Source organism: Schistosoma haematobium, chromosome ZW (assembly GCF_000699445.3).
Source record: "Schistosoma haematobium chromosome ZW, whole genome shotgun sequence".
NCBI classification, from domain to species: Eukaryota; Metazoa; Platyhelminthes; class Trematoda; order Strigeidida; family Schistosomatidae; genus Schistosoma; species Schistosoma haematobium.
Genome location: NC_067195.1, coordinates 50421032 through 50448376, shown reverse-complemented (window position 1 = coordinate 50448376; position 27345 = coordinate 50421032). Strand labels below are relative to the sequence as shown.

The following is a 27345-nucleotide window of genomic DNA, read 5'->3' as shown; positions in this document are numbered from 1 at the left end:
ACGCTCACCAAATCTTGCTGAGTTTGAACTAAACAGAGACTCTTAAATGTAAATTAACTAGGGGAAAACAAGTCATAATTAATGTCAAATACTTTCACCGTTCTGATTCAATAATCGTTTACAGCTCTGTAAGAATTAGTTTTTAACTGTTGAGTACCATTGTAGGCTGATTGTAAACACTATTTCACAGCGTTGTTAAGCCCAAGTTATTCACTTTGATAATAAATTGAGTGCTTCTGTATGACTGTTAGATCGGGTTACTACGTGGACAGAATAGTAGTTTTTTGATAAAAATCAATATTACAAAGCAAAAAGGGTAGCTTCACGGATTGATTAGGCTATTTCTTATAATTCATCAAATAAAGCATTGATCGTCAGCTTTCGTTACTGAAAACAAGAATAGATCATACACTTTATATTTAGCAGTGATCTGATGTTATATAAAACGGTGTAAATGTTTAAAATGTATAGCTCAAAAGTAATTTCTAAAATTTTATAACATTGAATAGAACATATGATGTTTATTCAGTTGTCTAAAAATGAAATCGTACAACAAATTTGGGGACAGTTTTAATGTAGACACATTTCAAATGGAAGCGTTTTAACTCTAATAGGTGGCTGTTTTACTTCACGAAGTTAACATAGCTTTCAAATAATTCTTTGTGTCTTTCAGAATGGAACATTTTTAGTAATATCTTTACTTAAAATTATTTGTTTTCAGATCTACAGATCGATTAGCAAATATATCGTTCAGTTCACTATAACCGCACTAACTCATTCACTGACGATTGAAGTATTAGCTACTACCATAGCAAATTTTTGTGTCTTGTCACCGAAAATGATTGATCCTATCAGAAAAGCCTTACAGGTTGGTTTTTTATTTCCTGATATATCGATTTATTACGGCAGTTTCTAAGTCTAATTTGGGTATCAGAAATGTGGGTAGTTTGGGATGTTATTCAGCATTGTTTGAGTAAGTAGTAAATTTATACGAGCTAGAAATGTTTAATTTTCTACTTTCTGGATTAAAATAAATCGTTTGAGTAGAATAATTTTTACGACTATCATATCTTTCATTAGTGTAGTGGTTGATAATCATGTAAACAATGTGAATATAAAAGAAAATCCAGGTAGATGGAAAATGGTAGCTACTGATTACTAGGGAGATTTAGGAGTTCAAATATAGATTAATTAATTACTTGTGCATAGTCATCAATGATCCCCTAAGCATACGGTCAGGAATAATATTCGTTTCCACACTGTGTCAATAATCATATCTCAACTCCATAGTCGATGGACCTATGTATAGTACAAAAAAATTATCCTATGAAAATCCTGTTTCAAACAGTTCTGTGTACCACGTTGTTAAACCATCGAATATCGACTTCGAAAATGCCTTTATTTAACTTAGATGCTTACCGCGAGTTGCGTTGTATCAGTAGTAGAAATATTTAGGAATTTATAGCACTTATTTCATTGGCAGGTATAGGAATTTGAAATTTTTATCGTCTTCTAGATTGATTAATGTCATGTTATTTTGTCTTATTCTTGACCTTGGTAACCGTTCGATGTCTATTATTCAATTTCCTGCACAACCATTAGTTTAAATGACCCTACAATTTAATGCCTTCTATGTGATGTCGGTTAATTGGTATCAATGAGCAGAAAACGTTGACATGAAAGCTAGGTCTCTGACTTTATGCTTATCACCGTCAACTACCTAACATGACATTTACTTATTCTCATTTTGTATTAACTTCACTGAAATAATATTTACTGTATATTGAAGTGCGAAATTTTCATTTGATTATTCATTTATTTATTCATTAGTATGATAAATCATCTGATGTTAAAAATAAGGCCATTGAACTTATGGGATACTTGAAACAACTGTTGGAAATCCCGTTAACTTGGCTTTCACTAAACCAGCTACCAAGTACAATGAATTTTACATCAGACCAGTTAAAAATGAAGATTGAATTGCTTATTCGTGAAGTAAGTTCAGAGAGTGATAATAAACAGATCAAAACAATGATTTTAATTACTTGTATGAAACTGTTGATTGAAGCCTGTTGCTTACTCATTTTATATCGAGCTACAGAATAAAACAAGATGGATTTATCCTCTATTTTTGTATTTTTTTGTGGCAAATCACTTTTGCTAAAGAAACTATGATGAAGCGTTCTACAAGTTTTATGATTTCTACATTTATTTCAACTCAAGTTAGTCTTGAGATCAGTTGGAATTAATTACTTAATCATCCTTTAGCGGAAATTCGACTTTTCAAACACTTATCTATACATTCATATAAAAATATGAAGATAACTAATCGTATACTAAATGGACCTGTGTATAGATGTTCGATGTAGATTTTCTGTTGTATTTTATATCATGATTGTATTTTAATATGAAAATAAAGTTCAAGAAAACAATAAAGGGAGCTCAGAATCCAAGTCACTGTTATCTAAACAATTTTCTGTGTGCTTCTGCCTAATAAGGCGGTGTAATAATAATAATAATAATAATAATAATAATAATAATTATTATTATTATTATTATTATTATTATTATTACTATTTTGATAAAGCCCGTTTACTAAGCACATATTAATGTGCTCGACTTTGAACCACATTGTAGCTGTATTTGTGCTAGTGATACTTTTTAGGTGTCCAAACAATCAAATTAGATGAAACGGTTTTCAAACACGCGACCTATAGGTTAAGAAGTGAATGGCTTAAGATCTAAACCACGTCTACACAAAAACCTACTGGTATATGGTACAATAACTTCAAATATTATATAATTGTAATGAATATCATAGCCCTTTACTTTATCATTCAAATAAATGGTCTTTGAGAGTTAATCGGTCCTAGAAAATATTTTGTATCATTTACATACATTCGCTGAGTGCTCATCAGATTATAGGTGTTTTGAGAGATTTGTCTGTAAATACTTTTTACTAATGAAAATCACGAACCTACAGCTTGCAAGTATAAAGGTTCTAATGAATTGTTGATGAATCCCTATGACTAAGTGACTATTACACTGAGTTGACTTTATGAATTAAATTTCTTAATATCAAAACCTTGATAATACAGTCTCAGAATTAAATGCAGGCCCTGTTGGATAAACAATTGATTTCCTAAATCTAGAACTTTAACTACCTAACATTCCTTTTAATAACTTATCTATTGCACTGATGGATTCTCGTAAAATCATCCCATCAGGCTCTAAACACGATGAAGAACGAAAACAAATCAGATCTAAGTTAATCAAAAGACTAACGAACGACCGTGAGCGGTGGTGGGCAACGAAAGAAAAAGAGATAGAAAGCGCAATTGCTGTGGGTAACACCAGACAGCTTTTCAGACTAATGAAAGAAACTGGAATTAAGGAGTAAACTGTGAGGCTATCTCGGACAAAGACGACACTTATCTGCTCTCAGCCCAGACGTTTAGAACGATGGGCAGAACACTTTAAGGAGCAGTTCAGCTAGCCTTAGGTTATTTTACAACTACCTGCCATTCCCAGACAGCCTGAGTGGAACATTGAAGTAGGTCCCCCTACTCTAGCTGAAGTTTAAAAGGCTATAGCTAATCTGAAAAGAGGAAGAGAATCTGGTTCGGATGGGTTGGCTCCAGAGGTCTTTAAGTATGGTGGTCCAATTTTAGCAATTAGGTTGACTAATATTTTAGCTAAAATATAGTAGTTGGACATAATCTTATTTGACTGGTCACAATCACTGATCGTCCCAATATATATAAAATGGGGTCTAAATCGTCATGTGATAACCATAGAGGGATTAGTTTGACTAATATAACATCTAAAATACTAGCCTCACTAATTATCGGATGTGTAACAAAGACTCGTGAACTGCAAACACGAGAAAGTCAAGCTGGTTTCAGACCTGGTCGTGGCTGAATCGACCACATATTCACTATTCGTCAGATTTTGGTACATGGGCATGCTTATCGGCGTCCGTCAATGGTAGTCTTTGTTGACCTGAAAGCAGCATTTTGCTTTGTAGACCGTGAGATTCTGTGTTAGTGTCTGTCATTGAAATGTGTACCTCAGAGGTACGTAGACTGTGAGATTCTGTGTTCAATTTCATCTTAGATCTATTGATGGAAATAACACTCTCATCGACTGAATTTTAGGGCATTGATCTCCTGCCAGGAGGTCCACTTATCGACTTAGAATACGCACATTATATAGTCCTGTTTGATGAGTACTCTGATAAAATGCAGAGTCTTTTGATAGCACTAAGCAACAATGCCAGGATTTTTGGGATTAGTTTCTCCCCCTCTAAATGCAAGTTGTTGCTTCAGGACTGGAATGCGTCAACACCTGAACTAAGGATAGGGAGTGAATTAGTCGAACACGTTGACAACTTCATTCATCTTGGAAGTCCGATCAGCCCTAATGGGCTAGTGTCTGACGACATCTCAGCACGGATTCTAAGAGCTCATTTGGCTTTTGCCAACTTACGTCACCTTTGGCGAAGGCGAGATATCCGTCTATCAACAAAAGGACGAGTATACTGTGCGGCAGTCCGTTCTGTTTTAATTTACAGCAGCGAAACAGGGCCATTAAGAGTAGAAGACACTCGTAAGCTACTAGTATTTGACCACAGATGCCTTAGAAATATTGCTGGCGTCTGCTGGGATCACCGGGTAAGTAATAGGAAGGTTAGACGCAGGGTATTGGGGAATGATGGTAAATCAGTTGATGAGGTTGTGAAACTTCATCGACTGAGATGGTTGGGCCACGTGTTACGTATGCCCGAACACCGATTACCACGACGTGCAATGCTGACAGGTGTTCGGAATGGTTGGAAGAAAGTTAGGGGCGGCCAAACCAAAACGTGGCATCAGTGCTTGAAGTCACTTACTTCTGGTTTGATCCATGTTGGTAGATGCAGACTACTTGGTTGGGGTCCACGTGACTATCGTAACCAGTGATTGGAGACTGTGACATGGCTCCGAATCGATCATAATGTTGCAGGTATGTACACTCTCTGTCTTCACTTAAGCCGTGAGATTGAAGTTGCTACATGTCTTTTTTTTCTGCGAACTAATTCTTTCTCCCTCTATCATATGCTTACATGCAATCTTTTTTATTATATATTATTACCACTGAAGTGATTTCTTCTATGAATTTGGTGCTCAACTTGTTGGTAATGCTGTGTGGCAACTTGGACCGATGTATATATTTGCCTGGTCCTACGTTTTAGGTGACTAACTGACTATCAACTTATCTTATAACTAATCAGTTTTCGCTATTGGTATTGACACTGATGTAACGGATATCTAGTATAATTATTGTCTTTATAATATTATTGTTGCCTTCGTACTTTATTTTGTAGCGTATACCTGATTCCAGATGGTTAGTTCACTTTCAAAAGCTATTTAAAAAGAATTTAAACGACCCTATCTTATTGATAGACCAAGTTGTATCTTCTACCGATCAAAGTGAACCAGGTAAATTCATAGCTTAACGTTTTGTGTACCACTTGTTTATTGACTTAAAATAGTTTTCATTCCCATTACAGTAAATATCGTTGTCATAAATAAACTAGACGTAAGATCAGTCTGATCATATTTTCGTGTATTTAAACAACTTGCGTCTTTTACAACTTGTGTGCAGCTTTTTTATTTTGGAAATTCCATCTGTATTTTATGTGTGATGCAATGCTTCATTGAATTATTTTCAGGTTGTTAGAACAAAACGATGTTTTCTGTCATTTAGATGATGCTTTCGACTAACTCGGGTAACTCAGAGGCTTGTTTCTACACTGGTTAGTACGTTTGTGTACCTCTGTCTCTTAAATGTATAACAAAATTACTAATCTTTTGTACAGTTCTCATTATAGAACATGCCATCCATACCATCCATTTCTATATAAAATCCGTTATTTCTGTAACGTGCAATGAGAACTAAAACATGAAATCTTTTCTCACACATCATCAACACAATGAATTGCAGATATACTTTGAGGTGTAACCGTAAATAAAAACATGTAATCAATGCATTTTTCATATTGTTCTAATGCTAATTATATATGTATATTGGTTATTTTCGGTTCACCAAGGAAGTATATAACTAAACTTACAAAATTTGCTTTACATCGCTTTCTCTTTATATCTTCAGTAATTGTTGACGAAAAGTTCTTCGTTATATTTTAGAGGAGGTTTCCGAAGAAGCAATCAAAATAGAAGATATGGTGAACTCGATTGAACAATCTCTAAATGATCTACCAGAAGGTTGTCATTTATCTGTAAAACTAACATTTCTCATTTTAGAAATAAGAAAGGTATTCAAAAATCTTGAAAAATCTGTTTCTGGAGATTGTAATAATCTATCTGCGGATGTCATAGATACTATTAATGAATTGCCAGGAATAACTAAGTCATGCTTCAAGTAAGTATATTTTAACTGTATTATAAATTACAATCAATTCTTAGGATAAGCTGATCAGATTTACTTAAAGTAAATGTTATGAGTTGTAGGAAATCAGTAAGGGGTTCTAAGCTTAAATTTCATAATTGTTAATCTTTATTGAAGAAGTTTGCCTGAAAATTCAAAACATATAGATGTTCATGTCATCCTACTTAGGACTCGCAAGTTAAAGGTACCTGGATCCCGGGTTAGAGGTTCACTCGTTGATTTAAGTTCAGTGTCTTTCACTTCAAATGCCAACGCGTTATGCGCAACGAGTATGGATTTTAATCCAATTTGATCGAATCCTGGGATACAAACACATCCAGCCGGTGAATCCCAAATAGGACAGAATGCTCGTCTCGAATTCCACCGCTGATCATATTCCATCTATTCTATGTAAGCTTGTGTCTTTATGGCAATGTTGAGACAATCTTCATAGGATGCATATATATTTCAACTAAGACTGGTCACTTATGAGTCTCAATACCAACAATGTGATAATCCAAACTATTATAAGTTAGACGTATTCCCTACGTTTATTTTTACAATATCACTGCAAGTATTATTACTGTGCTTTTCATCTCTCGCTAAATTGTTTGAAGTAACTTTTATTAAACCAGCACCTATTCTTTATGCGGACTACATTGCGCATGTATGCCAACGATCAATTCGATTTATATAAATGAGTAATTAGTGTCATAACATTGGGAAATATGCAACTGATTTTGTCATATTTGATTTGAAATCCCAAAAAATATTGGTTTTAACTGCCTAAATATTATCCATTAGACATGCTTCAAACCTAAATATTTTTTACGTCTTTTGAACGACCCCAAATGCCCTGGTACAGCCGAGAGTGGGGAGAGTCCGCTCTTCCTCTCGAAATGCTCTCACACGGCCACGCGTATATAGCCTCTGCCAGGGAAGTCCTACTCACTGCCTTCTCGTGGAGGTGTGCTGTTTACGAAATTGACAGGACGAAAAGCGAATGTCCGGCGCTTTAACCGGATCCCAAACCAATGGTGCACATGGGCTCCAGTATCCTGCGGGAACAAATGGCGTATGAACCAATCGTTGGTCACCGGCTACCATGGGATTGCATCTCCTTACGATGCTCCACTGCCTTATGGGTTGGACCTTTAGGTCAAAGGCTCGGGGAGTGGCCCCCTAAGATAACCACCTGCTTCGGTTTGGGCACCCGGGCAGTATCACAGCCCACACACAAATGATGAACTCTTTATGTCTATGGAAATTATTTTTCTCGCTTCGAAAAACAGTCAAATGATCCAAATTATTATCATTACAATTATTGTAATTATTAATACTATTATTATTATTATTTTCCACATTATTCACCCTCTTTTATACTTATACAGCGGCTCGTCTTTGGTGGAAATTCGACTGTATCTAAACGTTCTCGAGTCACTGTCCGGTTGAAAATTGTGTGCTACCACCGAATACGAGAACTGAAGCAGTTTTTCTGAAACCACGTGCACCATTCAAACTGGCTGCCTTCAACGTTCGCACATTTATGCAGGTCGGACAACAGATAGGGCTGGCCATGTCTTTGGAAAGTCTTCATATCGATGTCTGCTGTCTATCCGAGACCCGTATTCAAGACTCTGGTGAAGTACTACAAATTCGATCTCCGTCTGTCGCTTCGAAAAGCTTGTTTTACGTGCGCTTATCCGGGGACCCTGTGGCATCTTCGTCTGGTCTTGCTGGCGTTGGTGTCGCACTAAGCGCTCGAGTCGAGGCAGCACTAGTCGATTGGATCCCCATTAACAGTCGGTTATGTGCTGTGTTAGATTAAAAGTTCCATCAAAGTGAGAAGAAATCGGCGTGAGAAACGATGTCTTTTCGTCATCTCCGCCTATGCCCCGACAGATTGCAGCCCGGATGCAATCAAGAATGAGTTTCACCACTAGTTATCTGTTCTTCTCCAGAAAGTGCGTTCGACAGATATTGTAGTACTAGCCGGAGACTTGAATGCTCAGGTCGGGCGTCTAGGCACAGAAGAGAGTCGTTTAGGTGGCCAATGGGGACTTGTTGGTCGCAGGTCAGATAACGGGGACCGTCTACTGCAACTTTGCACAGACCACAACCTGTTTCTGGCTAGCACTAACTTTCGGCACAGTCATCGCCGATGTGCCACCTGGCATCCTCCCTCTGCATATCAAGCCTGGACTCAGATTGATCACATCGCGATCAGCTACCGCTGACATGGTTGTGTACAAGACTGCTGCTCCTTTTGGAGTACCTATCTGGACTCTGACCATACCTTGGTCTGCGCCAATCTTACCTTACTTTTCAGTGGCCAACGAAGTGACCGCCATCAACGGATTGATATTAGCAAGCTGGTTGCAACTTCTGTTGCAAGTAAGTATCGAACCGAGCTAGCCTCTAGGCTAGCTACCATTCCACCGAAAAGTATAGATGAGCATTGGTTGCAATTGCATGACGCCATGAAAATGGCGGGAACAGTCAGTTGCGGGTTTGTGAAACGTCCCGCTTTTAAGCACTGGGTTTCTGCAGGTTCCTTACAACTCATTGAAGCCCGTCGGTCTACTCCGGGTGACCGTGAGTTTGACCACAAACGAAGGATGTTACATAAGGAAATTGGGCAAAGCTTGCGTAAGGACCGAGAAGCCTGGTGGTCGGAGCGTGCTAATGAGCTGGAAGCAGCAGCTGCATCTGGTAATTACCGGAAGCTCTTCCAACTCATCCGAGCCACTGGCAGCAAGAAGTCTGGTGTGAGCGAAACAATCTACGAGGATGATGGGATACCAATCACTAACATCCATCGACGTCTTGGACGATGGACAGAATTTTTCGAAGGGCAGTTCAACTGGCCTGCTGCTTCGGCAACATCGGTCAGACTGTCCTATCCTCCATGGCCGGTGACGACTGATCCACCAAATGAGGCGGAAGTCCGCAAAGAACTCCAACTCTTGAAGCGCTACAAATCACCTGACCCAGATGACTTACCTCCGGCTCTTTTTAAAGATGGTGGTGACTTTCTGACTAAGGAACTGACGACGTTGTTTACAAAGGTTTGGGAACTAGAGAGTGTACCAACGTCATGGAATGAGTCGATAGTTGTCCCTATCTTTAAAAAGGGTTCACGTCGTTCCTGTGACAACTATCGGGGGATAAGTCTACTTCCGATTGCGTCCAAGCTATTGGCTTCCGTCATACTTCGTAGGTTGTTCAAAACCCGAGAAAGATTGACTCGCGAGGAGCAGGCTGGGTTTCGTTCTGGTTGAGGATGTATTGATCATATCTTCACCCTTCGCCAAATGTTAGAACACCGCCATACTTATCATAGGCCAACAATCGTAGTGTTTCTTGACATCAGAGCTGCCTTCGATTCGTTGGATAGCACTGTTCTCTGGGATTGTCTATTGAAGAAGGGTGTGCCTGAGAAGTTTATTAACATCCTAAAAGCCCTATATACAAACACTTCAGGCAGAGTGAGGGCATACAACCACTTTTCTCCATTGTTCCATTCAAGCAGTGGGGTTAGGCAGGGTTGCCCAATCTCACCATTCCTCTCCAACTTTGCCATCGATGACATTCTGAAAACAGCTCTGATGGATGTAGGTAATGGCGCTGTGGATCTGTTGCCTGGAGAAAGACTTCTCGACCTTGAGTATGCGGATGATATTGTCTTACTGTGCGATAATGCCCAAGGCATGCAATGCGCGCTTAATAAGTTGGCAATCAGTGTCCGTAGGTATGGTATGTGCTTTGCACCTTCGAAGTGCAAAGTACTTCTACAAGACTGGCAGGATTCCAATCCTGTACTTACCCTGGATGGTGAGCAGATAGACGTAGTCGAGAAGTTCGTGTATCTGGGTAGCTGTATGAGTGCTGGTGGGGGTGTGAGTGATGAGATCAATGCACGAATAGTGAAAGCCAGAGCGGCTTATGCCAATCCGGGCCATCTTTGGCGCCTTCGTGATGTTAGTCTGGCTGTAAAAGGTCGGATCTACAACGCGTCGGTGAGAGCAGTTTTGCTCTATGCTTGTGAAACCTGGCCTCTCCGAGTCGAGGATGTACGAAGACTCTCTTTGCTTGATCATCGCTGTCCGAAGGATTGCTGACATCCAGTGGCAACACCATGTTAGTAATGCAGAGGTTCGGCATCGTGTGTTCGGGCACAGAGATGATAATTCAATTGGTGTCACCATCTTGAAACACCGACTTCGGTGGCTTGGACATGTTCTACGAATGTCGTCCCAGAGAATTCCACGTCGTGCATTATTTGCCGACTCTGGGACTGGTTGGAAGAAGCGGAGAGGTGGTCAGTGCATGACATGGTGTCGTGGGATGAAAGAAAGCTGCAAAGGACTGGGTTCTGTTGGTCCTTCACGACTCCCTGGCTGGGGTCCGAGAGATGGTGTGACACAGTGGCTAGAGACGCTATTATATATGGCTCAGAATAGAAGCCAGTGGCGATCCTGCTGTAACGTTCTTTTACTTTCTTCATAAAAAGTGGTTGTGTCTCCCTTAACTGAAAGATTTCTTTTGATTGTACCTGTCTGTTCCGCCATTTTTACCATCATTATTATTACACCACCTTACATCAATCTCTTTTTTTTCTCCTTCCCCTTAAATTCTCATTGTTTTGTGTGACGCATATATATTTGGCGGATTCTTGTACCAATATTTATGTGTCCAAATAAATAAAAAAAGAACGACCCCTAACTTTTTCTTTTCTAGGGCCTCAACTTATTCAAAAGACATCTTAGAATGTCTATGGGAAAGAGAGATAGAGAGAGAAAATATGATTGAACTAAAAGCAATAACTGCTGTGCATAAATTTCCAGTGTTTACAATGGCTTTGAAAGAGCTACCACTCAATAAGAGATTAGTTTTTTTGAACCCAGAAGAAAGAAAAAACCTTACATTGTGGGGATTTCGGACGCGACAACAAAACAGTAAATGATTTATTAAGTTTATGTTTATTTTGGAGGGGTCGGGAACCATTTTCAGCAAACATTAATTTACTATGAGTATGCTTCTTTTCGGCTTTTTTTTGTTTACTGTACGTGCATATTTTCATAATAATCACCGTTAAAGTCAAGTAATTGATTCTAATTAGCTATATTCTTTATTTTTATTCATTCTTAGACATTATTCAAATTATCCAGTAGTATATCAATACTTATCGAAATTTATTCATTTTCTGTATAATAATACATCATTAATTGTATTGTACAAACCAAAAATATTTTTCAAATCACTTTTAAAATATGTTAATTTAACAACAGTACTGTTCACAAATGTCACATTGCAACACCAACCAATGAATGCGAAAATCCCAACTATTTTAGATGAACATTTATTAAAAGGTAATTAATAATGTCATATAATAACGGTTTTGTTTTAATTCATTTTTGTATTGTTTGTTTGAATGTTCCCATTGATGTTTAGGACTGCAATTGATCAGTCGCTTATTAGCATATGTACATCTTGTATGGATTGCCTCAATATTGCCTTAAGTCACAAGCGATATAAGCGAAGATGGATGGTAGCCACAATTCATCTTTACTTATAATGTTTTTTTTACTTGTGTCCACTATGTATTTATTTTCAGAGAAAAAATGAACTAATAAAATAACACAGAATTTGTGTTTGTATTTGTTTTTGTTTTTTAATTTTAGAATATTTATTCAAGTTTTTATTAGAAATAGCTTCTATTGCACCGAAAGTTGTTTATAGACATATTCCAGTTTTATGGTTATTAAGGGCATATAATGCTACAATGAGTTCACTTGGTGAGTATTTTACTTTGATGATAACTGGTAATATATTTAGAGAGGGAGAGGAAAGGTAACTTTTCAAATGTATTCTTATATTTCTAAATGAATATTTCACGATAACGTATGCGTACGATCTATGCGGATATGTTAAACTCGACGAACAACTATCCCAGAGTCAAAAAGTTGGATTCATTTGAAAGTACAATACTATTATGTTGAACAAAATAAAGATTCAAACTCATCAGTGGGTTGCAAGACGGTTAAACTATCAAAATCATTATTACAACAAAAGTTTCGAAAAATAATGCAGTGTAAGAAATGTGTTTGACAGATGGTAGGCAAACTAAAATATTGTAACTTAAGTTTATGTGTATACCTTGACGACAAAGTATCAATCTAGTACTCATTTATATATATAGCTGAATAGAATTTAAATTGCTGATTATGTATAACTAGTATTACGTAACACGAAAAGTTGTTACCGCTATTCATGTCTGTCTAAATATACAGTCGGTAAAACCTATTGTCTAACAGTGATGTGTTACATGCATTAGACCATTAAGTTGATGCTTTCCTACCAATCTGCTGACGTTTATGTCCAATTAACCTATTCTACTTTCTAGTTAATGTAACGAGAGAAAAAACAGATTTCTTGCATTATATTTGCGACCGGTCTGATTGGCCCGATTTATATGTTGTATTATCTAGTCTGAGTATCGATTATTTCGCCTTGATTACCTCTATAGAATCAATGATATGCTAGCCAAGTAACATGATGAGATAAAAGCCGGAATCAGTACTTAATTAATATTAGTACGGAATCCAGTCCTCTCACGCTCTCGGTAGCTAGAATAGAATACAGCATAAAAGCTAAATTTGAAGCACCGTTTACGTTTCAAACGTCTCATGTTTATGCAATATAGCCTATTAATGGATGACGTTCCAAAAGAATCTCAGGATTCACTCACTGATTACAATGTATAGGCTGCTTTACTCTCTTATGTCTCTTCAATACGTACGTTAGTAACACTTCATTTTACCCTTGTTCATCGTTAGTTGAGCCTAGTATCTATAATCTAACCGATCATTCTTCAACTTTTGACTGACGGCTGAAAAATTCTTTTCATATATTTAAGTCCAGTGGTTTTAATCTTTGAATTTTCATGCAGTTGCTTAATTTTATACTCATTTCATATATTTCATGATGAAATAAAGTAGAAAATTGTTCGTCACAAATTTATTTCAATATTTTCAAAAGCATTTCTTATATATTTCTCTGTGCGAAACCATCGTTACATTTTTTCACATTTCTATATTGAAAGATCAAACTATTCTCAAATTGGTTTATCTCCTGGAAAAATTTTCACCAGGATCATTAACTCAGTCCAGGTAAATTGTGGTGTATATTTTTTCATAAAAATCACTTCTATTAATTCAATTATTCGTTTTCAAATAGTTTTACTTTTCCATACAGAACAAATGATAGGTAACATATAACATTCAGTAGGATATCATATTAAGTTACTTAGAGGATATTGATTCCCCAAATACAACGTATTAAGTAGAAATCAATGTTAAAGTTCCACACTTTGATTTACTATGATTTTCGTTTAACTGACTTTCAGCACACTTTCATTGTATTAATTGATTCAATGTGGTTTCGTTTATATACTACTTGTCCAGTTTAACATTTACTTTTACTAATAATCACTGTGATGTAATTGGTGTATAGTTGAATAAATTAAAGAACGAAACTCTGCTCTGACAGTACAAAATTCTTTGCTGTCAATACTGGGGTTATAGGACGTAACATTTTATGAAATTCTACCCTTTCAAAAAACATAAATGGTTTGTTACAAAACAAGTGGGTCATAAAGGCAGATATTCCCAGACTGAGAACTTTAACAGCTCAAGCAGCAAATCTACACCTAACATGGTAGCCTCATATTTGAGTCAACTTAGTATTCATAAAAAAATTTAAAGGACGTTTATAAACTTGCTAACTAATGTTTACTACTCACAACCATCGAAAAAGCGACGGTAATTTTATACCATAATACAACAGTTCCTTTCTCTCTTAGCTGTGCTACTCCAAAAATCCAATATTGTCAAGAAGAATTATTTGGTAGTCTTAAGAAGATTAGTTCAGCTTCGTGTTCATTCAACTATATACCGATTACATTCGGTGTTTATTAGTGAAAAAAATTAATAAACTCAACCATTGAGACTGATTTAACCATCGCAATAAAAATGCATTTAAAATCAAATTAACAAATTCCCACTGCATTAATGAATGCTAAAAGTCAATGAAGGACAGTTACCTTAATTTGATATGTGAACTTGAAGATTCGTTTGTTTCTGTTATGTTGTATTTAGAGAATTAATGGTAATTAATAGGTCAAATTGTATGATTGTGTTTTGAAAACTTTCCTCATGTTTGTTATGTAAATATAAACGTACTTTTAACGATAAAGTTGATTAGTAAACTTCAGCTAACACTAAAAACGAACCAAATAGCGCATAGAATTTTACTCATTGGGTAGTTCGCGCTTATAGTTTAGTCTTGTTATGTACTTGCATTCGTTTAAGTCAGTCATCTATTGAATCTGTTACTCTTGAAGCATTGAATAATATATCCCTAAGCCTCAAATGTGTCTAAATTGTATAGATGTACTATTTTTTACTTTTTACTCTTAATTATGAACCTATTGTCATTCTATACTTATGTTCTGATTTCATTTTCTTCTCACGAACTATATATTTCTTTTGAATAATTTTTATATGCAGTGATTATTGTCATTTATCCTCTTCGAACTTTCATCTTGTGCATTGTAGTTGTATTAAGAAATTTTATTGAAACCTTACAATAAACGGTTTGTAAATATCTACACTGAGTAGTAGTAAAACTAGCCTATGTGTATAAGATAACTAACAGTTTCTCGTTATCAAGTTTAGTGGAATAATCTTTTTTTCGTCAAGTTTCACATTTTTTCGCCAGTTGATTCTTATAATGATTTCACTTGTTATCTTTTCTGGAATGATATGATTTCGGAATTGGTTTAAAAAAAATTATATTCATCATTAACTACATCATTCATTCGTATTCACGAAGTTATTATGTAATTCTTTGAGTTTCAATACAGTAATCAGGAATTAGGCTTAACAATCAGGTTTTCATTGGAGAGGGTTCGACTTACAAATCTAATCTCATTCATTCATTTATAACATCAAATCATGTTATTTTTTGTTAATTTTGTTGTACATAAGCATGTTATTTTATTAAATAAAAGAAAATTTATTCTATTTGTTTGTAGTTTTGTCTTTGAAAACAGTATCCCTCACTGGATCATCTTGTATCGTTGGCTTCATCTATTTTATGTTAGCATCTTATTCATTCAATACTTACAAAATTTGCCTATTTTTAAGAATCAAATTCAACGCCATACCACCCCGACCGTTGATGCTAACCTTAACATGGTGGTTAAGTTTGCTTATCCTAATGAACCAATCGAGCTATACTGGCTGGAACAATCGTTCCTCAAGGTCACACTATGCCAGACAGGTCGGTTGTAGAGCGGTAAGACTAAAAGCAGCACTACGTACGAGGGCAGGACAAACGCTATTAGAATTGATCCCCGTTAACAGTTGCCTATATGCTGTTCAGCTATACGGCTTCGTAAGAACCCAGAAGGATAGGAATATACGTCGTTTCTGCCTACACTCCTACTGACTGCAGCCCGGATGAAGTGAAAAATGAATTTTACAGAAAGGTTTCTGAACTTCTTCAAAAAGCTAAGCGCTCAGACATAGTACTAGTCGCAGGTGACTGTCATGCCTAAGTAGGTAGCTTAAACCAAACAGAAAGACATTTCGACGGATATTTTGGTATTCTGGCTCGGCAAACAGGCAATGGCGACCGTCTTTTGCAACTGTGCACATACAATCGTTTGTTTTTAGCAACTACCAATTTTATACATAAGGAGACATCGTTTAACATGATGACATCCTACACCAAACCAACGATGGACTCAAATAGACCATATTGCCATTAGTCATCGTTGGAGAGGCTTGATAGAAGACTGTCGCTCGTTCTGGAGTACATGTTTCGACTCTGATCATGCCCTAATACGTGCACGCATTTGCTTGCGCCTCACTTGACGCAGAAAAATCTCATTACGAAGACTCATTCGAGTTTAAATCAGTGACGAGAAAGCCAGAAGTAGATCACTGTATTTACAATCAGTTTTCTTCTTCAATTTCTATTATTACGTTGACTTATGTTTTAGCTAAAATCTGTTAGATGGACGTAATCTTATTTGACTGGTCGCAATCACTGGTCGTCCCAATATATATAAGAAGCGGTCAAAATCATCTTGTGATAACCATAGAGGGATTAGTTTGACTAATATAACATCTAAAATACTAGCCTCACTAATTATCGGATGTGTAACAAAGACTCGTGAACTGCAAACACGAGAAAGTCAAGCTGGTTTCAGACCTGGTCGTGGCTGAATCGACCACATATTCACTATTCGTCAGATTTTGGTACATGGGCATGCTTATCGGCGTCCGTCAATGGTAGTCTTTGTTGACCTGAAAGCAGCATTTTACTTTGTAGACCGTGAGATTCTGTGTTAGTGTCTGTCATTGAAATGCGTGCCTCAGAGGTACGTAGACATTTTGAAAGCTCTTCTGAACAAATCCTATCGATCAGTTTGCTGTATGTTCGCTAGTTTGAATGATTAGACATCACATGGACTATTTTTTAATGTTAGCCAGTTAGTAATAGTCTTTTTATGACTTTAAGTAATTTCATTATGTTCAAAAATTAATTTCGTTTATATTATTAGGCTAGAATATGATTCAAAATTTAAATATCTCTTTGTTACATCAAGGTATATTGTTTGGGGTTCAAGTCTATGTAAACATTATCAATTCGATTTACAAACTAACATCTTAAATCATCCAACTTTATTACATCAACCGAATATAAATACGTTGTTCAATGTATTAGACGATAATCAATTGTTAGATTCAGCGTATAACTTCCCTTTATATCGAAGATGGTTTGTAAGTTAAATAACGGATTTACTTTATTTTTTTGATTATATGTATTAAAAACAGTTAATGTAAGTATTGTTTCACATTGCCAAACAAATTTATGGTAAATATCATTTACGTACATCAATATTTTAATCAGTGTTAATGAACTTGTCACAATGCATTTTTCAAAGAAAGAACTCATCGTAGAAGCTTTCTCATACTATATGTGTTGTTAATTATTGTCGTTTGTTAGAGTTTATTTTCTTCATTCTTCGGTAACTGTATAAAGTAGTATTTCTTATGTATATAAGTGTTATAGTAGTAGCCAATTATTTGATGCAGTTTTCCTATTTCCTTGTTTTTTTTTGTTATTGTAAATAACATTTCTGCCCTTTGTTAATTTGATTGAGATGTGTATTGTTAGTGTTTAGCTTTTGCATACTCCTTTGTCTGAATTATAGAAGTAAAACAAACATGATCTGGGAATAATTATACTAAATATGTATAAATATTCATACATTGTTTTCACTGTGTTACCCGTTATTAACTATTTACCTTATTACTTTTCACTTTCTATCTATATCTGTCCGTTTAATTTACAATTTAACGTTTATTCCTCTATTTCTTATAATCATTGATAATTTTTTTGAAGTAAGACATTTGTCTTCGATTAGTCAATCACATTTCACAACATTTTCTGGCTTGATTGTATTCTATAATCTCCCCTTATTGTGTAGCAGCATTTGATCAGCCAAGTCAATGGAAGTGAAGCTTTTTAAAATCGTTAATTTCAAAAAACGAAACTAGAATAAGTAATACATAAAAAAATTAAATAAAAAGGATAATTTCACAGGTTGAAATCATGAGTCAGTTGAAGCTAGACCACCATTGAAAACCTGGAAGCACTGGACGGCCGTTTCGTCCTGATATAGGACTCCTCAGCAGTGCGCAAAGCCAGTAGGTCCTGGGTTCGAGCCCCGCGTGGTGCGGGACCGTGGATGCGCACTGCTGAGGAGTCCCATACCAGGACGAAACGGCCGTCCAGTGCTTCCAGGTTTTCAATGGTGGTCTAGCTTCAACTGACTCATGATTTCAACCTGTGAAATTTCTAAAACTCTCCACAAAACCCATTCTGATAAAAAGGATAATTTATAATTTTTTGACTGTTAGAACTGTAAGATTTTGGTTAAAATTAATCATATAACTACATATTACTAATTATTTGTATCAGTACTTCAATACTGCTTACGATAAATAGTCCCTTATTATTATTGTTATAAATCAATTTTGTTTATAATAAATTTTTTTTTAATAAAAATGTATGAATTACATGTGATAGTTATTCTGTCCTTAAAGAAAGATAATCACTTTAATTCGGTTTTACAATTTAGACTATTTCGAATTCGCATGTCAATGATTCAAAGATTGTAGAAATTAATCGTATACATGATCCATGCTTCATTCTACATGTGTTATATTACTATCTTCAGTGTTGTAAGTTCCAACTATATGCAAATTTATTGTTTTAACAATAACTTATTACAGCATTCATGTAACGTTACTATTACTAATGAAGTTTTGTTGATAATTCTATTGAGAATTTGGATTTTGTTGTGTTTATTTTTTTATTGAGTGAACTTAATGACGATTTGTGGAATTTTGGTACTTAGATTCCAAACTTCACGTACTTACTACAGTTCAGGCTACTGGATAGTTATATCACCAGTCTTCACAGAGTGCATAAAATATGTACTTTATAAATGAGTTTCAGTAAATATTAAAAACAATACTTCTCCAAATTTACCGATTATGTGGTTAAATTGTGTTTTTCATGTTGGACTGCTGTCCACCCTGATGTCTCATTTTAGGAAAGTACGCTAAACAAATGTTAAGCGCGTTCAAATCACAACTTAGGTTATATCGTTAAAAATGTAAAAGACTGGCATCGGTCCTTTCATTCTATATCACCCTTACATGTCGTTATATTTTCTGCCTTTTTTCCTATTCAGTTAAGTACAATCATGTTCTCATTGATTTCTCCTTCTATATTTAATATGATAACGAAGATTTGTAGCTCAGGAGGTTGACTTCATTGGAGTTATGTTCACTGAGTTGCGTGGGTTAATTGTTCAATCGGTTAAATCACTCAACCTAGAGAATGCAACTCCGCCAAAATCTTTCTGTACTGTTACAAAATGCTATAATTCTTATAACATGATTTTCAGACATGAATTTTGTGTTATACTATGTTTTTTCCAGCAATTAAACATATAAGTAAACTCCTGATATATGTAAATGTAAATATCATTCGACCACATTGAAATTGAAATTCACTCCTCGTCACACTAATTTCCTAGGTGAATGGTTATAAACAGTTTAATATTTTAAGGGTTAATGTTTTATGAATGTAGTATTTTCGAGCAATCCGGTAACGCTTTGTTCATAACCTGTTATTATTGGATTACGCCATCAAAATGTTTTTTTTTCTTCATTTCAGTATTAATTAATAGATCTAAATAAATTCAGTTCCCTTGTTATTGCTTTTATGCCATATCAAAAAAAGTCTTACTAAATGAAAAACTAATCATTGAGGAATTGGTAGTTGAGGGATTTGATTTCTAATTATAATTTGTCACTTTAGTATTTTGTTTGAATAGTGGTGTTGTATTACTAATTCATCAAAAAAGACAGTCGAAATCTAAATATATAAACACGTACATGACTGTTTAGTTGGATTAAAATTCATTCTTTTTCAGTATGTTAACCAATCACTCTACGCCTCCTCACACTTCTTACATCAGTATTGAGCGACTTCTTCCAACGGTACCAAAAGTAAAGACAGTTATGTAAAAAACCTTAAAACTGTCTCAATCACGACACATCCACATATTCAACTAAATTACCAATTTAACTACCCGTTAAATTATATTTAACCTTATAGTTTTTTATCTCGATTGACTTATCACATTCTATGCAGATAAATAGTTAATTTTGATCACCTTATAACTGAAGAAATCTTTCTGCTTTTCGTCATCAACATATTTTTAATTCATCAATATAACTAAGTATTGTTTTGTGTGAATTAAGTTTCAGAAGATTGTGAGCAAAATAATTCCAATGTTATCAAACCTGTTCAATTTCTGAAAATGTTCTATGTAAAAAATTGTTTGTGTTATGCTGTGGCCGGATTATCGAGTTATTCGAAACATATGCGAAATATGGCTAGAACAATTATCGGGATATATCGAAAGTTGCTGGGTTTATATATCTCTGGCAATTCAACAACCCCAAATAATTATGATCATTCAGAAAAACGAATTAATTTATCTTTTAAACATTTTCCTGAAGGCCAACAAGTATTCCAAAAATTTTCAGTATTCAATTTTACATACAAATTAGTTGCATTTTTTGATTATGCAAATAACGTTTAGCTTATATCAGTCAACCGATAATAACGTTCAGGTATCGCTTATGCAATGCTCAAGATCTTGTATCTTATGCAAGAATGTTGATATTCCTTATTTCAATATTTCAAATTTAGATTTTCAAAACAGTCCTGTAAAATACTGCCCTTACACTTAAGAATGGTGAAAAATAAGGGTTTTTCGAGGGGGTGTAAGTACCTAACGCAATAATTACTGAATATACGAGTAGTTGGAATGACTATAATTCAACTGAATCGATATAAAAGTTACCCAGTATACGCTTATGTATTCGGCTCTAAACCAGTCTGTACAGTGGTTAGTGATATTATTCGGTTGCCTGAACTGAAGTAGGTTGAGAAAATTCGAGCCTCCAACTTATTAGTTGAAACCTGACTATTTTGACTATTAATCTTTCGTTTCACAGGAGATTAAACATATTATAGATTATTATCTTCATTCAGCTGAAATTTGTGAAATTTTCACCGGGATGTGATGTAACTAGAGATTATAGCGCGATTTCCTATGTTATACTTATTGTTCACCCGAAACACATTTTCGGTGTCCATGGTTAAATTCAAAGCAACTTGTATAGTACTTGCGAAATTATTTCTGCTCATAATTGCTAGAAAACATGATCTCATGAATTATTCTCTTGTTTACAACCAACTAACAACCAATGACTTTTTTAAAACTATTAGTTTCACTCGTAAAAAGGGGATGAAGAAAGTTTTGGATTTAAAAAAGATAACCAGTCGGATAATATTACACGCAATTCTCTAACACTCACTTCACACTCCCATCGATGGTTAAATATTGCCTATCCTAATATTAAGTTAACTGCGCCTGTAGCTCTTCTAGGGTTACTTCGGATCCCAAGCCCGTGTGAAGGAAGAGGTTTTGGCATGGGGTTAGCATCCCCATCCCGTAGAAAACAACCTTGCTAAAAAGTGCTAACCAGGATAAACAAATTAAATCATTTAAAATCTACCCTTGTAGTACAAGGATCTTCTTTCAAAAGAACTATAACACCTCATGGTGAAAACCGAGAAACTCCTGCAGTCACAAGGCCGATTCCCCTTATAACAACCAGAGCAATGATTAATATAGGCACACGGAATGTTCGGACAATATGGAAAACCAGGGGGATCTATCAAAGTTGCGGAAATGAGGAGATACAACTTGGCGCTTCTCTGTATCAATGAGACCCATCGGACCCAAGCTGGACGGAAAAGCATAGATTAGGGAGAGATGCTTCTGTACTCTGGTTACAAAGAGGAGAATGCTCTGCACACACAAGCAGGGAATTGCTCCGATGCTGTCCAAAGAAGCGTAAAATGCACTTGTAGGACGGGAATCTTACGGACCCACTTCAACGTGTCAGGAGGTGCTTGGCCTCAAGAAGCAACATTATAAGAAATGGATCTCTATCGAAACCCTAGACAGGATTCATAAAAGAAGACAGCAACTAAAAACAGTCGAACAAGAGCAGAGAACGTCAAGACACATGTCGAATACACAGAAGCAGACAAGTAATTAAAGTGGAGCATCAGAACCTATGAGCAGAAATACGTTGAAGATCAAACAATGCCAGCGGTAAAGCTGCAAGAGAAGGAAATATGAAACAACTATATGACGCGACGAAGAAACTGGTAGGGAAATGTAGTAAACCAAAGAGACCAGTCAAGGACAAAGAAGGCAATCATTGTTGAACAATCGATTGGATGGAATTTGTCACTATACATCAACTTCCTTAATTATGAGAAAGCATTTGACAGTGTGGATAAGAGAATATTATGGAACCTACTTCGACACTACCGTGTACCTGAGAAAATCGTCAACGTCATGCAGATTTCATACGACCGACTATTGTGCAAATTGGTGCATGGAGTACAGCTGACAAATACATCCCAATTGAAGACCAGTGTCAGACAAGACTGCCTACTCTCCCACTTTCTCTTTGTTCTGTTGTTTGACTGACTGGCTTGTGAATATCTCGACATCTGACAGGAAGCACAGAATAAAATGGACAGGTTGGATGCAACTAGACGATTTGTACTTCGCAGAGGACCTTGCCCTTCTATCCCATACACATCAAGAAACGCAGATGAAGACGACCAGAGTAGCAGCAGCCTCTGCATAAATAGGCCTCAACAAACACAGTGGAAAAAGCAAGATCGTCAAATACAACACGGAGAACATCAACCCAATCACTTTTGATGGGGAAACTGTGGAACAGGTGGAAACTTTCACTTACCTGGTCAACATCCTCGATAAATAAAGAGGATTTAAAGGCGAGGATTTTCAAAACAAGGGCGGTATTCCTACAGTTGAAGACCATATGGAACTCAAAATAACTGTCAACCAATATCAAAGTGATAATCTTCAAGACATTAAATAGTGCAATAGTACTATTTGAAGTTGTGTTAATTCCGGTTATTTGTTGACTCTGAAGAATTGGCTTACGTTAAATTACGAAACGTCAAAAATACAATTTTTCTACTCAATAAGATATAACAAAAATTTATTTATTATTAACTCTGTACGTGGTGCTCAATTTATTTGAAACAATCAAGTCTAATTTCGGTATTGATATAATGAATGCCAAAACAGTTCTACTTTAAGGAGATGGAACTTCGAGAATTACCACAACTATAATCAAAAGGTACAGTTATCTACACAAAATACTCAATACCGTTTGATCGGACACCATTAACGACAGCCTACTGTATAAAAGAACAAACTAGCTTCCAGCTGAGGAGGAAATTAGGAAAAGACGATGGAAGTGGATAGGAAATACGTTGCGGAAATCACCAAACTGCATCACGAGTCAAACGCTAACTTGGAATCCTTAAGGGAAACGGAAAAGAGGACGGGTGAAGAACACACTACATGGAGTAACGGGAAGCAGACATAAAAAAATGAGTAGGAACTGGAAAGGATTGTTCAGAACAGAGTTGAATGGAGAATGCTGGTTGGCGGCCTATACTCTTCCACGAGATGTAACAGGTGTAATTTAGGTATATGAACCTCACATCAAATATGGATTCTCCGAATAATTAGGTGATAAAATGTTCACCGATTTTGATAGGTCGACAGACTATATGATTTAAAAACCAATAGTTGTTTTTAGGAAACATGTTGGGAATGTTTTTTCTTTTCAGGTACATAATTGCAACTATATTCAGCACACCTTTTTTGAAGAAACATATTTACGTATTGGTGATATCTACAAGCGATCAATTTCCAGAAAAGACTAACACTAGAATTTGTTTATTTTAATGTCTCAATTTTTAAATGAATAGAACCTTACGTATGATTGATATCACATTTTACTATGTTAAAGTTTACTAGTGCAGTGGTCAGTAAGTGGATAAGGTATTCGATTTTCAGCTGTTCAGTCGTAGTTTTGAACCACCTGTCCACCTACTTCGGTTCAGGTCACCTAAGTGTATCACTGGTTGTCACACCAAGTGCAACTCGAAGCCAACTACACGGATGTTTACTTGTTATAGGAGTTTTTGTATAAACTGTCTCCCCAAAAATATGCATTAAAATAATATTTTCTCCTATTGGTTTTATTTCAGTTGTAATTTACCAAAATTCCTGTCTAGTTAACAACTATTTTTTTAGCTTTTCCTACCAATAATCTTAATAAGTATTACGTGTTAAACAAGAACTTTCGCAATGAATCTTGGTAATCTTTATTATTCTTATTATTTCTAGATTGCCTTTGTTCTTGATACATTACGCAATAGTTTATCACATGGCGGTGGGTCTGTTCTCGGTGGTGGAAGTCGTAAAGCTAAATCATTCCATATATCCATCGATTCAGGTGGACGTTTAACAAAAATTCATGCAAATTTCTTTATCAGAGTTTTAAAAATACTCAGTCAACCAGGTAGGCTAACACTTTCCTATGTGTGTTATAATATTGCAAGGTGTTTTGTTTTTGATGTTTGATATTTATAAGACAGCTGAGTATTAAAAGATCAATCCCCTACGGTTGACGTATGTCAAACAGTATGCGTCTAGTCCCAGAAAGCCTCTTACAATGAGATTCTGACTGTTACTGGTCGATGTCGTAATTTCGGATCTTTACGTTAATTAATCACGGTATTGGTTAGTTTTCCTGATTAATCTAGTGATGCTCAAATGAGTGCCACAAACTGAACGTTTCCTTGCACTACGTGAGCATAATGTGAGGACTGTATTTTATAAAATTACTTATACTACTACATAAGATTTTTTTCTTACAAATTCGATATGTTGAACTGGTTGCAGTATTTTTATTATCGATTTATTTAAACACATAAACATTGGTACAAGGAAGCACCAAATAGATATATGCCACATAAGTCATCCGATTTGTGTGAGGGCCGGGATTCTGCTCGGGTGCCCAGACCGAAGCAGGTGGTTTTATTAGGAGGCCACACCCGGAGCCTTTGACCTAAAGGTCTAATCCACAAGGCAGTGGAGCAACGTAATGAGATGCAGTCCCATGGTAGCCGGTGACAAATGGTTAGTTCATACGCCGTTTGTTCCCTCAGGATCTTGGAGCCCATGTGCACCATTGCTTTGGAATCAGGGTTTTCCAACTCCCTTAGATGGATCCGCCTTATCCACCAACCTGCGTAATGAGCCGGACATTCGCTTTTCGTCTTCTCAATTTCGCAAACAACACCCCCGCCACGAGCAGGCAGTGAGTAGGACTTCCATAGCAGTGGTTGTATGCACGTGGCCTTGTGAGGGCATTTCGAAAGGGAGAGCTGACTCTTCTCACCCTCCACCGTACCAGGACATTTGGGGGTCGTGAGAAGCAACCAAATGAAAATATCTTGAAGGTCGTACCGTTCATTATCCTATTATAGAATTTTCGATTTCTAATGAGAGTCTGCTCTTAGAGATATCAGTCTACAATAGCTTTTTCCACTTTTTTCGACCAATTTTCAATATATGCTTTATAATTAACTTACGTTCATTTATGCCAATAATGCCATTTTTAGTTAATGTAATATTCTTTAACTTCACTATGTATAAAACGTAACAGAATTCTATTTTTCATAGAACACTAAAAGTAAATAACATAATTAATAGCATTTTTCAAATGTCCTCATTGTAACATAACAAAATTTGTTCACGTAATTTAAAGTCATATTTACATAGAGTATTGAAAATTGTCACTTGAGAAAAAGTGTGATGCAACACATTTTTTATATAGAATGTTAATAATTCCACTATTCAAATTATTTCTGATTATGTATAAGTGTGATTTAATGTGTTCAAATTACAAAGATTAATGTAAGTATTTATGTGAATTTAGGTATCGATGCTCGTTCACACTTGACTTCTATCAGTTAATTTGTCCATTCGTGTCCCCATTTCAGTTCCATGCAAAGCATTACAGATAAATACTTGTTTACATAAATAAACCTTTTGATTGCTTACTGATTTAGCGTAATTTTTTCTTTCAAAACAAAAATTGTTTAACAAGCCGTTTTTCTATGAAGATAAGTCTACACAAATTACAGTGATTCTTTCTCAATAAAAGAAAACTACTCATAAGTAGTAAGGAAAGTTATTTAGAAATTACCAAAGAAAAATTGTACTGAACTCCATTTATTGTGTATAAATTTTTTTTAGGAAATTTTGATTTCACATATGCCATGTAAGCCCAGCAGCTGGCTATTATTAATCGAGTAAAGTATTGGATTCAGAGGTTTCTCTTTTAATCCAGTGATCAGTCACCTTCTTAGTTTATATTAAAGATATTCAAAACAAACATTTCTTATGGATGAGATTTGTTTTATTTTCATATTGTTATTTCTGTATTCTTTTCCTTTACGTAGAAAATCATATGTTTCAGCCTATTTGGAATTGTTTACTGGCAAAACCCGCAATAGATTTAAGATATGTACCGGAATTTTTAAGATTATACTTTTCAACAAATAATAAGGTAAGTAATATACCGCTCTGGATTATATGTCTTTATTTGCGAGGGGGACAGGGGACCGGTATTAATAACAAATGCCATTGATTGTGTTATTGGCTTGTGAAGTTGTGAAATAGAGCTATTCATTGCTTTTAATTCAGGTACATAACTTTTCTGTAGTGATTGATTTCTCATTAATATATTTGTTTTGATTTTTATCTACTTGTTCAAGTAGATAAAAACAACACAACATTGTTTGTCATTCCAATGATTTTTGACCGATCAGTGAAAAAATCATAGTACCGAAAAGTAGTGAAGATTCGACAAGAAAATGGGCGTCACGAAAAACAAAATATTCAGGATTAATACTCTTTTTGTTCAATGTCTTACTGTTAAATTATTCAATCCGGTTTTATTTGATTGATCACGTACTAAATGGTCTTTTTTTTTAAAAAAAAGTGTTATTGGTATAATCTAATTGTTTAAACTAAGATTAATTGAATATATTTTAAAGGAAATCAGTTCAGTTCTTAATAGGTAAGTTGTCTGAATGATATGAATTTTGAATTGTACGTACATACAGTATCGTTAATATATCACAAACTAATATTCACTGATCAGTATAGGGTTGTGGAGATTAATAAATTTTTGATTAAGATCATGGACTGGTTGATGTTAGACCACCATTAAAAACCTGGAAGCACTGGACGGCCGTTTCGTCCTATTGAGAAACGTTTTT

General features: G+C 35.5%; 1 protein-coding gene across 3 annotated transcripts in view; it reads left to right on the top strand.

The window, feature by feature from the left end:
* MS3_00003799 (uncharacterized protein) overlaps positions 1 to 27345 on the top strand; it is a gene marked incomplete at its 3' end in the record, with an annotated part of 46003 nt that overhangs the window by 5185 nt on the left and 13473 nt on the right. Inside the window, exons 7-19 of one of the 3 annotated variants that reach the window (XM_035734242.2) lie at positions 722 to 868; positions 1831 to 1995; positions 5366 to 5480; positions 6186 to 6263; positions 6303 to 6420; positions 11578 to 11798; positions 12111 to 12224; positions 13532 to 13598; positions 17105 to 17279; positions 18644 to 18746; positions 20340 to 20608; positions 24401 to 24575; positions 26524 to 26630. In XM_035734242.2, the coding sequence (XP_035588982.1) occupies positions 722 to 868; positions 1831 to 1995; positions 5366 to 5480; positions 6186 to 6263; positions 6303 to 6420; positions 11578 to 11798; positions 12111 to 12224; positions 13532 to 13598; positions 17105 to 17279; positions 18644 to 18746; positions 20340 to 20608; positions 24401 to 24575; positions 26524 to 26630 (1854 nt within the window). Of the gene's footprint in view, positions 1 to 721; positions 869 to 1830; positions 1996 to 5365; positions 5481 to 6185; positions 6264 to 6302; positions 6421 to 11577; positions 11799 to 12110; positions 12225 to 13531; positions 13599 to 17104; positions 17280 to 18451; positions 24576 to 26523; positions 26631 to 27345 lie in introns of those variants that run through there. The other 2 variants (XM_051211658.1, XM_051211659.1) reach the window with 2 other exon arrangements.